General features: G+C 33.6%; 1 protein-coding gene across 1 annotated transcript; it reads left to right on the forward strand.

The window, feature by feature from the left end:
* Positions 1-5661: 5661 nt before the first annotated feature.
* On the forward strand, positions 5662-14180 carry LOC108464577 (protein HASTY 1). The gene is made up of 22 exons (XM_017764939.2): positions 5662-6073; positions 7275-7376; positions 7558-7701; positions 7812-7892; positions 7988-8057; positions 8281-8351; positions 8425-8588; positions 8680-8751; positions 8843-9080; positions 9411-9473; positions 9557-9847; positions 9952-10065; positions 10169-10295; positions 10386-10555; positions 10637-10738; positions 11171-11274; positions 11362-11641; positions 11728-11972; positions 12423-12926; positions 13045-13339; positions 13450-13633; positions 13729-14180. Exons 1-22 carry the CDS (start codon positions 5954-5956, stop codon positions 13806-13808), a joined length of 3621 nt encoding a protein of 1206 aa, XP_017620428.1. The 5' UTR covers positions 5662-5953; the 3' UTR covers positions 13809-14180.
* The last annotated feature ends 2532 nt before the right edge of the window (positions 14181-16712 follow it).

The raw sequence follows: 16712 nt of genomic DNA on the forward strand, positions 1-16712 counted from the left end.
GTTGGAATAAAATTGAAAAGTTGAAATAAGTATTTTTGGATTAATATGTAAATTTGTCACTAAATTTTAAGTATTTTCATTGATATTTGTTATTGAACTTATGAACAAAAAGTAAATTCATCATTATACTTAAAACGCTATATTGAATTTTGTCCCTTTATTTTTTGCCATTAAAATCAGTTTTGGTTGAATTTTATTATTTATTTTAATTTCACATTATTCGAAGATAAAATTTAATAAAAATGTTTTTATTTTATTTTAATATTTAACAATAATAAGCTAATTAATATAATATTAGAAGTAATAAAATGGTTATTTAAAAATATAATGTTATTGAATTCTAATTATTTTTTATATGTAATTTTATTTTTAAATATTTATTTCATTAAATAGAATTTCTATGTTAATGATGTTCATGGAATTAATTAAAAATTTGACTAAGGCAAGTGCACCTATCAATTAATAGTATAGCTACAGTGAGCAAAGATATCGTTCCCACGAAGACTACAAGTACTAGTAATTACTATCTTTCTATTATTTAACCGAATAATTCAAGTAATTGATTAAAAACTAAAATTAACTAAATTAATTAACTAACGAACACAACAAAGAATAAATTAGGGAAATAATCGATTAACAACTAAGAAACAGAACATAGCCAGGAAATAATTCACATAGATTTCATCTGTTACCATCAATCCAATTACGCAATTTCTTTACTTAGTATATTGATCCATAGAAATCCCTAAATTATGCAAATATCTCTTTTGAGCATAAAAGCAGCTGACTCTAGGTTAATTAATTGAAATTTCTTTCTAATTAAAACCTTTATTATCGCATTAACTCATGATATGGATTCCTTTATTAGATTTGACTCTAATCCGGTAGATTTATCTCTATCTATTTCTAGGATTGCATGCAATTCCACTCAATTACGCAAGATCTACTCATAAACAGGGTTTATTCAACTTCCGATTTAAGCACATCAAACATGGATCAATAATTTAGAAATATCAAACCAATAATTAAGCACACATAATTAAGAACAAGAAACTAATTATTTATTATGTAAAATAAAAATCAAACGACAAAATCCATTAAAAGGTTCATCTCCCTAGTTATTTAGAAAATTAGTTTATCCTTGAAAATAAAAACATCCAAGATACAGTATAACCGAAGGAAATAAAGAAACTCATGATAACCTTATAAGAAATCAACTGGAAATCTTCAATCTTGACGAAAATTGATTTGCCACAAATTGATATGGCAAATTAGGTTTTTCCAACACACTTAAAGAGCTTTTTCTCGAGCAAAATAGTGTTTTTAGGTTAGTTTTTTGTTATCTTCGTATTTTTATATTTTTTTGGGTAATAAGTGAAAATCTCTCGTTTTTGTATTTTTTTTTACTCAAATTGGCCGATAGTGTGCCATTGGGAAGTCTAACATGTGTTTGAGTGATGTAGGGACGTGTCGGTAGTAAAAAACGAGAGAGAACGACATCTAAGGCAAGGGTATTGTAATATCCAACCCCTAGAATCGCGATACCTCCGGCAGTATAGAAGACCAGTGAGACCTTTCAGTGGTATCGCGACATCCTCATTTGATATCACAATATCCACCTCTCAAGGAAGACCCCCAAGTTTAATACTGCCTGAGATATTGCGATATCCTCTTCTGGGTTCAATCCTTAGAATACTTCGGTGTTTCATTGTAACACTATAAATATTACAATTGGCCTGTACGCTTGCAGTAAAATCGGACTTTAAAATTGTTTCATAAATTAGTTGTTTTAATGCACACGCACGTAGCCGGTCATAAATCTACTTCAAAATCGGCTTCAATGATATTTTTCGAGTTGTTTTCTTAAATATTCTATGACTACTCACTTTTATCTTCTTATTTTTGTTATATATATATATCTTAGAATGCTTAAAAAACTTAAAAATCACAATTTTTCAAAATTCCGTGTCAAAACCTATAAATTTGACACGGTCTACCACACGCCCGTGTGGCTTCTATAGCTTGCTACGATTTTTCGATTTTCGCTCCTTTTGCTCTCAAGTGCTCTATTAAACATTAAAATATGAATTTAAATGATTAGGAGTATAAAATTCACAATTAACAACGAATAATCACCCAAAAACACATTAAGAATGAGACTAAAACATGTTAATTTTAACACTTATTAGTTAATTTATTATTTTTAATATTTATAAATTAAACTATTATTAATTATTAAAATAATATATTTGAAATAAATTTTCTTATTAATTTTTTTCAAATCAAAATTAATATTGAGTATTAAAATTTAATTAAAAAATAAAGTTGGTGGAAAATTATAATGAAATTCAATGTTCAGTAATAAAATTCAATTTGATGTTTGGCAAATATAAAGTATAATTCAATGTTTGGCAAAGATAAAGTATAATGGAAAATTTACTCATATTTTCAAAATATAGTGGTAAATATCAAAGAAAATAAAGTACAATGACAAATTTCAATATTCATTTATAATATGTTAGTAAATTTGCACTTTACCCTTATTTTTCTTTTAAAATAACATTGTTTCAAATTCATATAAATAAGGAAAACTACGAAATAGTCACTTAATTATAAAAATTTGTATTTTAAGTTCACAAAATAAAAAGTTTACAATTTAAGCACCTATATTACATTGTTCGGCCATTTTGGTCACTTTCGTTAAAATCACAAACGACAAGTTGACGTGGTAGCTAAAAATATGTATAATAACAAATTTAGCCTAATTTTCTTAAATTTTTTTATATATTTTCTTGAAAATCTTTTTTTATTTTTGATTGAAATACTCTAAGTTGATGAACGTAGGATAGAGTACGATTGGCATGCCAATAGGTTATTTTGCTTGTGGTATGAGATTGATATGAGCTGTGACGATGATTTCTATATATCCTCTGTTCACTGAATATACTGAGGTCCTACATTTGTTGCGGACTATCATGTTATATTACAATGTTTCCTAGTTTGTTTCAAGGGCAGATGTTAACCTACGGGTTAGGCACTTAGTGCCGAGATGCATTATCAGTTGGATTGGCTCATATGAACACCTAGTGTATTCTGGATGGTTAACCGTGTGCTCGTATTTGTATATCATTCATCTGGCAATGTTTTATTGATCGTTGAATGTTATTGAAATATGAGAAATTGATTTGTTCTATTGTTGTGCATTGCTCACCTGTTGTGAATTGTAATTGACAGGAACTCTGTTAGTAACCCTGTTATTTGAATTATTATTTTAATTCAGTAAGCTTTATCGTTTAATTGACGAACTTACTAAGCTTTATGTAAGCTTACTTGTGTCTTTGTCTTTCCTTTGTATATTGCGTTTTGTGGAGATCGGGAGATCAGATCAACTCGAAGAATAACACTATCCGAGGATCTTTTTTGGTAGATTTTGTATACATCTTGGTTTATATGACATATGATATTTGTTAAAGTTGAATGCAGTTATGTATAATGGTTTGTGTGGTATTACTTGAATTGTCTATGCTTTGGTTGTGTTTTATAGTTTTTGAAGTATGCGTGTAAGGTATTAACCTAGGCATAAGTGTTATGGATATGTGAATCAAATGGTAAGTTTATTAACTTATATGTGTGCTAAATGTAGTCCAGTGTGGAAGCATCGAAGTCAAGCCAAGGTAATCAGTTGTTAGTTAATTAAGATGTGAAGACTTTAATGACTTTGGATAGTATTTTTGTTTGATTGTTTTGGCATGATATGGTGGTTCTTGGATGTGTTTTAAGGCTTGTAATCATGTACTAGAAGATGGTTTAGGTACCTATGCAATTGGATGAAAAATGAGCTTGTTTTAAGTTAATTTTGGGCACACACGGCCTGTGGCACGGGCTGCTACACGGTCGTGTGTCGCACAGGGTAACCCACACGAGCTTATGCCTCTAATGTGTTATGGTGCAGGTCAATCCACATGGGCAAAAAGAGTTACACGGCCTGGCAACACGGTAGTGTGACCCTGAGCTATACGGGCACAGAGTTACATGGTCGTATGACCTTAACTCGAGCACAGTGAGTTACACAGTCTAAGCACAGAGCATGTGGAGTAGCCATGCGGGAGCGTGGGATAGCCACAAATATGTCTGAGCTAAACGATCTGGGCTCTATCACACGGCTTGGACACACGGCTGTGTGGCCCCTGTTTTAAAAATTACACTTTTGCCCCAAATCTTCTATTTTTTCTCGAATTGGTCCCTGATTATTCCTAAACTATTTTAAAGGCTTTGTAGGCTCAATTTAAGGACCATAAGTGTAGGTTCTACCTCGATCTGAATTATTTATGAAATTTTGTTAATTAATTAGGTAACTTGATGCTATTTGTTATTGATTGTTCTGAATCGTCTGGTAATACTTCGTAACTCTAATTTGGTGATAAAAATAGGTTATGGGAGTTACATTGTGAAAGTCGGGTTTCGAGGTTATTTTTCTTTGTATGGTCACGAGTGGAAGTCTATGTAGAGGTCTCAATGGATAGTCATTATGTGGTCATGGATCCGTAACAGGGGAGTTAGTTGACGGCTATTATACGGGCATGAGCTCAAACCTTTCAGATAACCAAAAATATTGCCTTGGACGTAGGCACCGCCGTGGACGTAGGAGGACTTTTAGACGGACAACGACTATTGCAGTGCAGTAAAAGTGATGCTCTTTTTGGGGTGACAATGATTGTTGTTATTAAACAACCTATTAATAACTACAATTGCTGCCGCGCCGACCCAAGTTCAACATCTATTGTGTCAGAATATCCACTCTTCGCCTGGAGAGCCCTATTGTGTCCACCTTGATGTTAACCTTTAGATAAGAATGAAAGGTTGAAGATACCGGCTGTTTGGAAATAGAGAAAAAAATTTCGTTGATTACACTGACAAACCCTTTGCTTTTCCCTATGATTATGACCTTAACCATATGTATAGTATATATATAAGGCATTATTTGTGTGTATCTAAAAAGCTTGAACTTGTGACCACATAACGACTGTCAATTGGCCCCCAATTATACTCAAACCCGTGACCGCATCACGGCCGCCTGGAATCTTTACTTAGACTTCGACCTGTGACCATATCAAGCACTGTCATCCCAAAACCTAACTTCCATAGGATGGGTTTATGAGGTAATGATTTTATCCCGGCATGGCATATGAAATGTATGTGTTTTGAGACGCGTTATCGTATCTCCGACCCTTCAATTCTACCTATAAACTGTTGCAGTTTCACTCCTAAAACACAAACAAAAATTTAAAAACCCTAATCTTAACCTTATCAAAATTAAAAAAAAAAAGGTCGACGAAAGCATGCTTTCACACCCTCTAAAAATAACTTATTTTCCTAATTTAAAAAAATGACTTAAAAGACCAATTAAAAAAATCCGACATATTTACCTTATTTAATGAGACTTTCATTCCAATTTTGAAATTAAAATAACAAATAAAAATACTAACATTTTCTTTTAAAAAGTAAAAAGAAGATTAAGGAAAAAATAATAAAAGGAATCAGCATATGAAGTGTGAAATGAGTTAACAAAAACTTTTATTTATTTATTTATTTTAAAATATATAATAAAAACTTATTTGGTAAGTTGTCTGTAATAAATAAATATCCAATACCCAAGTAACCAAAAAGAGAAAAGAATAGTGAATAAAAATAAATTAATTAAAATAAAATTTAGAGCATCACTGCAAATGATCCAGTGGATGGAAGGCTCAAAGATGTTAAACCTCCGCATGACTTGTGATAAACCTCTTTAAACAAAACCACCCATCAACCCTCTTTCTATTTTCTTTGAATTATTCAAACAACAAAGGCAGAAACTTTGATTAAACCCCAACATAATCTCATTTGAAGAGAGCAAAAAAAAAAAAAAAGCCAGAAAAGTTTTAGTTTCATAAAGGGTAAAGGTAGTGCAAAAATGGAAGAAAGTAACAGTAACAATAGCACAGTAAACAATGTGGCTAGAGCCATCGTTGCAGCCCTTGATTGGAACTCTACTCCTGATGCTCGGAAAGCTGCCGTTTCTTACCTTGAATCTGTATTCTCTTTCTCTCTCTATCTTTCTATTTTGTTTTGTTTTTGTTTTGTAAATTAATTAACTTTGGCTGTTAAGATTACCTCTTTAAAGTACATATCATTCGGTGAACTTTCCAACTTTGAATCAGAAAATGTCAGAATTCGTAACTTTGAACTTTTTGATTCAGTAGACTAGTTTTGAACTTCTATGAATTTGGAAATTTTCTGGAATTTTTTTCAGGGAGACTGTTTAGTTGTTCAATTAAGCTAGAGGATCGTTATAATTTGCTTTACGAAATTGATAAGTCTCTCTTAGCTTTTCCATTTTGACGAGATTCGTCTGTTTCTTATGTTATTTCCTTTATCTTTGTTTTTAGGGTTTAGGCTCTTTTCTGTTTGGTTTTCTTGGCATATTCTTGGTCTTTGCATGTAAATTAATCAACTTTGGTTGTAAAAAGTTCCTAATTGAAGTTTATGTCATTTGGTGAAAGTTTTGAACTTTGATTCAGTAGACGTTTTGAATTGGTGGAAAATTTGGAAATTTATGAACTCTTCTTTTTGAAGGTTGATTAGTGGTTCGATTGAGTTTAAGGTTTTAATCTAAAGTGTCATTGTAATTTGCTTTTATGAACCTTATAGCTCTATCTTAGCTTTGCATTCTTAGCTTTGCATTCTGACTAGAATGTGTCTGTTCCTCCCATTTCTTTTACTTTGCACTTTTAAAATGGAGTTTGTGATTCTTTGCTGTTTATGATTGATAAATGTTCAATGTTTATATTTAATCGAACTTCGATTCCTTCGAATGATTTGAACTGTTTGACAATTGTTCCTTGTTTAGACATTTAGACGGTTTACTAATAATATTATTAGGATTTAAGGACATCAGCAAGTAAGGATGAATAATTAGGTATTGTGCTGAAATTTTTAAGCACGATACAAAAAGCAATCGAGTTTTTCAGGCTGTATGTTTTCTTGCATCTTTAGGATATAGTTTAATCAGTGAAGTTTTGTTAAGTAAAACTGAACTCGAAAAAACTGGTTGGGAGAGAAGCTGTATTATGACAGCTAAAGGCTTCCTGTGACAAGAGCTTATGAAATGAAGCTTGGGAAGCCTGTCTGTGTCCTCTGTGAATTAGTGTCTTGCTTTTATATCATGACCATAAATACTTGCATGTTTTAGTTTTATATCACTTTAGTGACTTATCTCTCTTGAATATTTACAGATTAAAGCAGGAGATATACGGGTTTTGGCAAACACATCATTCTTATTAGTTAAAAAGGATTGGTCTTCAGAAATACGATTACATGCATTTAAAATGCTACAGGTTAAGCTCATTCGCCATTATTTCCTTTCTGTTCTTGCTGCATCCCCTCTTTAATGAAACTGGTGCTGTCCATGACTTAATTTTAAAGATTCATTACTTGATTTCTATCATGTTAATTTTGATTAAATTGCGTGTCTTGAGTTGTGACTTTAAGATCCTTGTCATCTTAATCTCTGTGCAGCACTTGGTTCGATTGCGGTGGGAGGAATTCAGTCCCTCAGAACGTAGGAACTTTTCAAACGTTGCTGTTGAGTTAATGTCTGAAATTGCAGATCCTTGTGAGGAATGGGCTTTGAAAAGTCAAACGGCTGCCCTAGTTGCTGAGGTTTTCAACACATTACCCTGGCAACCTAGCTTTTTTCTTATTTGCTATCTCGGATTATCATTTTTCAGTTATGTTTCATTTTTCATTTTCTTTTTGGGGCTTTGTTTCAGGTAGTTAGAAGAGAAGGACTAAATCTTTGGCAAGAGCTGTTTCCGTCGCTAGTTTCCCTATCCAGCAATGGCCCTGTTCAAGTAAAGCTCTTTGTAATCTATACGTAGTCATGATCTTTTTCTATTTCTTGAATCATGCATTGAATGATTCCTTGGATATTTTTTCCCCATTTTAGGCTGAGTTGGTCTCAATGATGCTGAGATGGCTTCCTGAAGATATTACTGTCCACAATGAAGATTTGGAAGGTTTTTATCTCTCTTGATTTGAATTGTTTGCACCAACTGAATAATTTCATTCTCTCAGCACCCAATATCTCAAGATGCTGCTTCTATTGAAACCTTAGAAGTAGTACACTTCCTTTTCTTTCATAACTTTTTATTTTGAGGCGGTTATATGTTTAATATGTTTTAAGCTTCGTTTGTTTTTCTACTGCTTTTTGCTTCTCTCTGAAATAAATTTATCATTCAGGTGATCGGCGTAGATTACTGTTACGTGGGCTTACTCAATCTTTGCCAGAAATTTTGCCACTACTATACACAGTATGCCTCTATCTTTTGTAGAACATACATTGCTTCCTTTAGCATTATTTACGATCCTTAATTCTCGGTACAGTTATTGGAAAGGCATTTCGGGGAAGCATTGAGTGAGGTGGGTAGACAACATCTTGACATAGCAAAACAACATGCGGCTGCTGTAACAGCTACTTTAAATGCCATAAATGCCTATGCCGAATGGGCACCTTTGTCTGATCTTGCTAAATTCGGCATCATTCATGGGTATGATATTCTTCTTTTCACTTCTCGAAAGATAGCGTTTTAATCATTGGCGTGATCCCTTCCTTACACTCTCATCTCTGTATTTTGACAGGTGTGGTTTCCTACTTTCTTCTCCTGATTTTCGCCTTCATGCTTGTGAGTTTTTCAAACTTGTCTCTCCGAGGTATGCTTTATGGTTTACATGATTAAAGTACAGATTTTCTCTCCTAGAAGACTACTGCTTGACGTTGCAAACTCTCGATTCCGGCATGCAGAAAGAGACCTGCTGACGACTTTGCTTCTGAATTTGATTCTGCAATGAGTAGCATCTTTCAAATCTTGATGAATGTATCTCGGGAATTCTTGGTCAGATCTAACTCAGCAGGCAGGGCAATAGATGAAAGTGACTTCGAGTTTGCAGAATATGTTTGTGAAAGTATGGTATCTTTGGGTTCCTCAAATTTGCAATGTATTCTCGGAGACAGCACTACATCCTCTCTCTACTTACAGCAGGTAATGACTGTCAAAAGATTGCAGCAAGTTTTTTAGAATTACTTTGATTTAAGTTGTATTTCTGCAAACAGGTTTCCTAACAGGAGTGTATTTTAGTCATTTGTTGCTTCGACTTTTCATCTTTCTTGAACTACATGAGTCATACATATCCAGACATTGGTATGGGGATATGATCCCCTATATGTGTCCAACAATCAGACCTAGTCCAAGTAACATAATTTTAGTCTATATGCAGGATTGTGAACCATTTTCATTTGCTAATTCTTTTAGCTACTTTAGTCTAGTGATGAGTAATAAAAACTTATGGCCTAATATTTTATCTTTTTTCAGATGCTTGGGTTCTTTCAACATTTTAAGCTAGCTCTTCATTATCAATCCCTGCAATTTTGGTTGGTATGTGAAAGTTTTTTTGTAAATTATTGCGATAATAAAGCATGAATAACAAATAACTAAGTTAAAATAAATGTTTTCTCTAGGCACTGATGCGGGATTTGATGTCAAAGCCGAAGCTTTCAGTGCATTCATCTGGAGAAGGGTCAGCTGCTAACAATGCAGACTCAAATTCAGTTCAGGTTGATAATGAAAAGAGAAAGATTTTAAGTTTTCTCAATGATGATATTTGTAGTACGATTCTGGATATATCATTCCAACGCATGCTTAAGAAAGAAAAGCTTATCACTGGAAAAGCCCTTTCTCTAGGGACTTTGGAGTTGTGGAGTGATGACTTTGAAGGAAAGGGTGATTTTGGCCAGTACCGTTCTAGACTTGTATGCTCTACCATCTCAGATGCATTTATATTTTGATCTTTGATTTATCTTCCTTCGATTTGGAAATTCAAGCATAAACATACTTTTTTTTTTTTTCATTGCAGTTCGAGTTAATCAAGTTTATTGCTTCAAACAAGCCCCTTGTGGCTGGTGCTAAAGTTTCTGAAAGAATTATTATGATCATTAAGAACCTCTTGAACTCTCCAATGCCTGCTGAGGTTTCATCACCAACCCTTTTCATCTTGTTCCTTTCCATTATACCTAGTGTTCAGGTTTTCAGGCTTAAAAGCTTTTATTGTTTTTATCTTTACAAACTTCCAGGACTTAGCAGTGATGGAAAGCATGCAAGTAGCTCTGGAAAGTGTTGTTAGCTCTATTTTTTATGGTTCGAATGAGTCTGCGGGGGGTATTTCAGAAGTTCACGTTGCTTTATGTGGAATATTTGAAGGTTTGCTAACAACTTGTCTGTATTTTGTTAGAGGCTCTGTGTTTATGATACCCATACCTACCAAAAAACTCTGTTTACCGTGAATTGAAGGTTTACTTCGGGAACTTCTTTCATTGAATTGGACTGAGCCCGCCCTTGTGGAAGTACTTGGGCACTATCTAGATGCAATGGGTCCCTTCCTGAAGTATTTCTCAGATGCAGTTGGTAGTGTCATCAATAAGCTATTTGAGCTCCTAAATTCACTTCCTTTTGTTGTTAAGGTTCTCTTCTTCTTCTTCCTTTTCATCTTTTTTCCCTAAGGACCAAGACTTGTCTTTTTTACCTTAAGTTTTGTTTGGCAGGATCCTTCGACGAGCAGTGCACGGCATGCAAGGTTGCAAATTTGTACATCATTTATTCGGATAGCCAAAGCAGCTGACAAAAGTATTCTGCCCCACATGAAGGTAATGCATCTGTCAAGCAAAATGATAAAATTTCCAATTGAAGCTTTGAAGTTTCTGAAATGCTAACTTAGATACTTTCAATTTGAGGAGCGGATACAGATTCCCTTATATTTAAACAGCATATTCTTTCATGCTCATACGAAATTAGAGCTACTTACTTGCCAATTGCCGTGTGTATTCTTTTGCAGGAGGAAAGCATTGTGAAATTCTAAATTTGCAATGGTTGTTTAGCTCTTAAATTTGAGTAGAAAATGTCCACATTATCCTTGAGCAAATACTTATTTGTGTGCTTCATAAGGCAATTCATTAGAAACTGTCACAGGTTTAGATTGTTAGCTTTTAAAACCATCATTTATATGCCTGTTTATAAGTTTTGGGGAAACATATGTTTTAGTTGAACTTTATATTCACTCCATGATGTTTCTTATGCAGGGTATTGCTGATACCATGGCGTATTTGCAAAGAGAAGGCCGTCTGCTTCGCGGTGAACATAATCTTCTAGGTGAAGCATTTCTTGTTATGGCATCTGCTGCAGGGTAATTACTTGCTTAAAGTTTTTCAATTGCTATGTAAAGCTGGATTTCTTTTCTTTTTCTTATATGACATTTGTTGAAATGGAGCAGGGTTCAACAGCAGCAAGAAGTTTTGGCATGGTTACTTGAACCCTTGAGCCAACAATGGATACAAATAGAATGGCAAAACAATTACTTGTCCGAACCTCTTGGACTAGTTCGTTTATGCTCCGAGACAGCATTTATGTGGTCACTGTTCCACACTATCACATTCTTTGAGAAAGCACTCAAGAGGAGTGGAATGAGGAAAGGCCAAAGCAGCTCAACATCAAGTTCTACCCCACATCCAATGGCTTCTCATCTGTCTTGGATGCTTCCTCCCCTCTTAAAAGTATGCTATTGTGACCTATATCATATATATCTTATCTAGAAGATACTATAGAAACAGGCTGTTACAACTCTATTGTTCTTCTGCAGCTGCTTCGTGCTATACATTCCCTTTGGTCACCATCAGTATTCCAAGTATTACCTGGGGAGATTAAAGCAGCAATGAGCATGAGTGATGTGGAGCGGTCTAGTCTTCTTGGCGTTGGGAACCCCAAATTGTCAAAGGGGGCATTAACTTTCATAGAGGGATCTCCGTTTGATGTGAATAAGGAAGGGTATACTGAACCAAATGAAGCTGATATACGGAATTGGTTAAAGGGTATCAGAGACAGTGGGTAAGTATGGCATTTGCACATTTTCTGACATAGGAAAATGGTCTTCCTAAGAAACAATGCACCGTTAATTCTCACAATAACGTGGATGGCGCATAAATTGAAGGATCCCTAAATGATATCTTGATTTACCCCAAAAGGAACTCCATTTTTTGTCTGGTGTGTATTTGGTATAAAGTGCTTAGCTATGTGATTATGAACCGTCTAGAGTTAAACATGAACGCATATATCATTTTGAAAACTGAAAAAGAAAATATTTTGATAGGTAATGAATAATTTGGTAGATTAAAGAAAGGGCTAAAGATCATATCCTACCTTTATCGAGGATTCAGGAAGCCTTCTCCATTTCGTAGCTTTGTAGACAAAACTAATATTTTGGAAGGCATACTTCAATCATCATCCACTCCTCGAGTCTTTTTCTAATTGGTGTTAATGCATCTTCCACATTCATAGGTACAATGTATTGGGACTATCTGCAACCATTGGAGATCCGTTTTTCAAATGCATTGATGTTGATTCTGTTGCTTTAGCTCTAATTGAGAATATACAGTCAATGGAGTTCAGACATACAAGGCAGCTTGTTCATTCTGTTTTGATTCCTTTGGTTAAATCTTGTCCTCCCGACATGTGGGGGGTATGGCTGGAAAAGCTACTGCACCCGTTATTTGTCCACTGTCAGCAAGCTCTGAGCTGTTCATGGTTTGGTCTTCTCCATGAAGGTCGGGCGAAGGTTCCCGATAATCATGGTATCCTTACTGGGTCAGACTTGAAAGTGGAAGTAATGGAAGAGAAGTTACTCCGAGATTTAACTCGTGAGATATGTTTGCTCCTTTCTACTATATCGTCACCTGGATTAAACACTAGCCTTCCTGCTTTAGAACATTCGGGGCATGTTGGTCGCTTGGACATGTCTTCCCTTAAAGATTTGGATGCATTTGCACCGAGCTCTATGGTTGGGTATGAAACTAAATTTTTTTCCTTTTAGTGTTGACATCCAACATTACTTTTACATTCACGATATTATACTATTTCGTTCTGTAAACCTAGTTTCTCAACATTTTGGATTTGTTTGCAGTTTCCTTTTGAAGCACAAAAGCCTGGCAATTCCAGTACTCCAAATTTCGTTAGAAGCATTTACTTGGACAGACAGTGAAGCTGTGACCAAAGTTTGTTCTTTCTCTGCTTCTGTGGTTCTTCTAGCTATACTTACGAACAATGCCGATCTCCGGGAATTTGTTTCGAGAGATCTATTTTCTGCTCTCATCCGAGGTCTAGCCCTCGAGTCAAATGCTTTTATCAGCGCTGATCTGGTTAACCTCTGTCGCGAAATATTCATTTATCTCTGTGACAGAGATCCGGCTCCCAGACAGGTTAGTTTTCGGAACACTAATTTCTCCATTAATGTTAAGTTGATATACTCTCTGATCATACAAGTGCCTCAAAATATTAATTCAATGATGCATTTGTTGGACTATCCCAGATTTTACTTTCCCTCCCTTGTATTACCCCAAACGATTTACATGCCTTTGAAGAAGCCTTGACAAAGACCGCAAGTCCAAAAGAACAAAAGCAGCATATGAGAAGCTTGCTTTTATTAGCTACTGGGAACAACCTAAAAGCTCTTGCTGCTCAGAAAAATGTAAACATTATTACAAATGTTACTGGTAAAGCCCCCCACTTTCATCTAATTGCCTTCCATTTTTGTTGGTGTGTGTTCCATGGACATATCCTTACCAGTTTACAACGTTTTCCATTTCAGCGCGGGCACGTGGTCCAGTCAATGCTCCAGGAAATGGAATCGAGGAGGGCGACAGTGTAGGCTTGGCAGCGATACTGTGACGGATTTTTCTGGATTCGGTGTTTGTACAGAAAGTTTAACCCGGAAATGAAAAAAGAAACATCTTTGACAGACAGTTAATACAATGAGGTAGATGGAAGCTTTTTTCTTTCTTTCTTTCTTTCTTTCTTTCGTTTTGCATCTTATGATCTGAAATAGAATTTACTTGGCTGATTCTTGCACCATGTTTGTTATCCTAATATTTATTCCGTCTCTTTGGCTGACTATAACATCAAACTACTTATATTTTGGTGGTGGCAATCTTTTTCGTTACTTGGACTCAGGATGAGTGCCGGATAAGTGGGATATTGATATTTGTTGGATATGAATATATTCAATTCATTTTTAAGTTTTATATATTTGAAGCATCATAATCCTTGTCCGAGTTTGAATTTATGTGATAATTGGGATTATAAGAACCCATGTCTCTGCCTTACTCCTTTTATGTTGATATAAATTGTATGAAATATTTTGGTTTAAATAAATATAAACTGTATAAAAATTATTAAAACGTGTAATATTTAATATAAAAATATGTTTGAATTATTATGAAATTAAAGGAAGGAAGAAGAAATGAATTTTGCAATTAAAAAATATTTTTTTAAATTGTATTTAATACATTGACGGATTCACAAATAATAAGAATAAAATACATGTTGATTTTAAAAAAATTAATCTGTTTACATAATTTTATATTACTTTATTTTTTATTTATTGATAAATATTAAAGAGATTAAAACATTTCTATTTCTACGCTGGCCCATCTTTACAGTTGATATCCGATTTCTTTTGTTTATATCGTTAATTCTTTCTGTCCAGCAAAACGGCGCCGTATGGGCTTTCGCTAAAGATAAGCAGATCAAATAAAATCAAGATGAATGAACGGAGCCCAAAGCCCGAAAAGATAAGCAAACCAAATAAGCAATCTACCAGTCCTCTACAACCGCTTTCAATATTTATGAGAAAAAACCGTTGGGTTAAGATGGTAAAGTTGAAGTTTTGCGGACCCTGATATCTTAAGCTCAGTAAAAAATTTAATAATAATTATGTAAAAAGATATGATATAATATCTGAGTGTATTGAAATTATCATGATATAATTTATCATTTATTTTTCAGTCAAATGCGAACATAAGTTCATCGAAGGCAGAAGGTCAGAAAATACTACATGCAGTGACACGAAGGCAATGTTAAAGAGAAAGTTAACAAAATAAAACATGAAACAGCAGTCATTCAAAATGGAGGTTCATTCATGCTAGATATATGGATACAAATTATAAAATCTTGCTCTGAATTAGGCTTCGCCACCAGTATTTGGATATGATAGTCTCAAATGATGTCTTCAATAGCACAAAATCACAAAAAATGAGAAAGGCTACAAGGACAGAAGCTCCAAACAACCAAAGAACAAACTTCTCTTACGACAATGGATTGAATTTACATCGAGGGCAGATTAACACTAGAACCCTTTCTCATCACCCTTTCAATCAACTCCTAAAAGGCATCTTTGCATCATGGGATCTTTAACTTTACTTACACCTATCGAGTTCGGCTAGCCTCCTGTTGCTCTCGTCAATCAAAAGCACGAACTAAATCACTAAATCATCTTTTGACTTAAGAATACCTTCAAGGCCATGACTTTACAAGCCTATGACCTTGCAAGACTCATACAATAGGGACTACATCCCTGATGTAGACAAAACACCTGTCTATTTGTACATCATATATATGTTAACTTATATGACAATCTATATTTACATAAAATGACATTAGTAGATCGACCGAACTCCAAAGAACACGAAACTAATATAAAAATGACACATGAAGTCTCAAGAGGATTGAAGATACCCTTAAAATCAAAGAACATGATCTCTCTCTCTTTCTCTCTCTCTCACTCTCTCTCTATCTATCTTCTCCTCTTGAACTCTAGCCCTCTTAAAAACTTAAATTCCAATCAATTATAATTATCTACTACTCTCCACTCACCAAATAAGCATTAATAAACATGCATAAATACTTGAGATAAACTTGAGAAAAAGATATCTAAAACATTAGTATAGAGCACAAAGATGTCTAAAACATGATAATAATAAAAATACAAAGATTTTGAAACTCATGCTTTATTTTATGCATTTCTCTAGTGAAATAACATCATATCTCCTTTTTTTTTCTTTCTCAAATAAACTGAAAGTGAACATGGAAAATAAGCAGCCAAAACTTCTCTTTTAATCAAAGTAACAGGAGAAAGAAAAAAAATATTTTATTATTATTGAAACATATTATTTATTATCGTTTAAGAGCAAAATAAGATTATAAAAGTAATATTCCAAGAAAATGTAATATAATAAACATATATTGATTTTCTTCAACTTATAATAATAAATATATATAATTGAAATGTTATAATAAATCAAAATAACTGAAGAATTTGATTCATAACTTATTATAATTTCGTTTTAGTTTAACTAAATTAACTATAGTCATTAAAAATAAGATAAAATTGTTAAATATATCATATTGTCAATGAATTGTAAGCTTACTTAAAAATATGATATTGATATTAATTGTGTATTCCAAAATCTTGATTAAGAATATAAAATTATTAATTTAAAATAATATTTGAAAATCAATTGTGAGGTCAATTGAGTATTAGCTTAATTGATATGAGCATTGTTGCTAATTTCAATGCAAGAGGACGTAGGTTCGAGTATATTGAAGCGCATTATCCTTTTATTTTTATTTATGAGTTAGGAGGGATTATAAATAGTTATAGACATTGTATCATAAAGAACAGATATGACCAAAACATATAATAAGACTATTAAAAAAATTAAATATGAGAGCTTACACCATAATCTCACATTACCCTAAAAATTTAAAATTCACTGAATCAAATAGACCCAAAAG

The sequence above is a fragment of the Gossypium arboreum genome, chromosome 13, assembly GCF_025698485.1.
Source record: "Gossypium arboreum isolate Shixiya-1 chromosome 13, ASM2569848v2, whole genome shotgun sequence".
NCBI lineage: Eukaryota > Viridiplantae > Streptophyta > Magnoliopsida > Malvales > Malvaceae > Gossypium > Gossypium arboreum.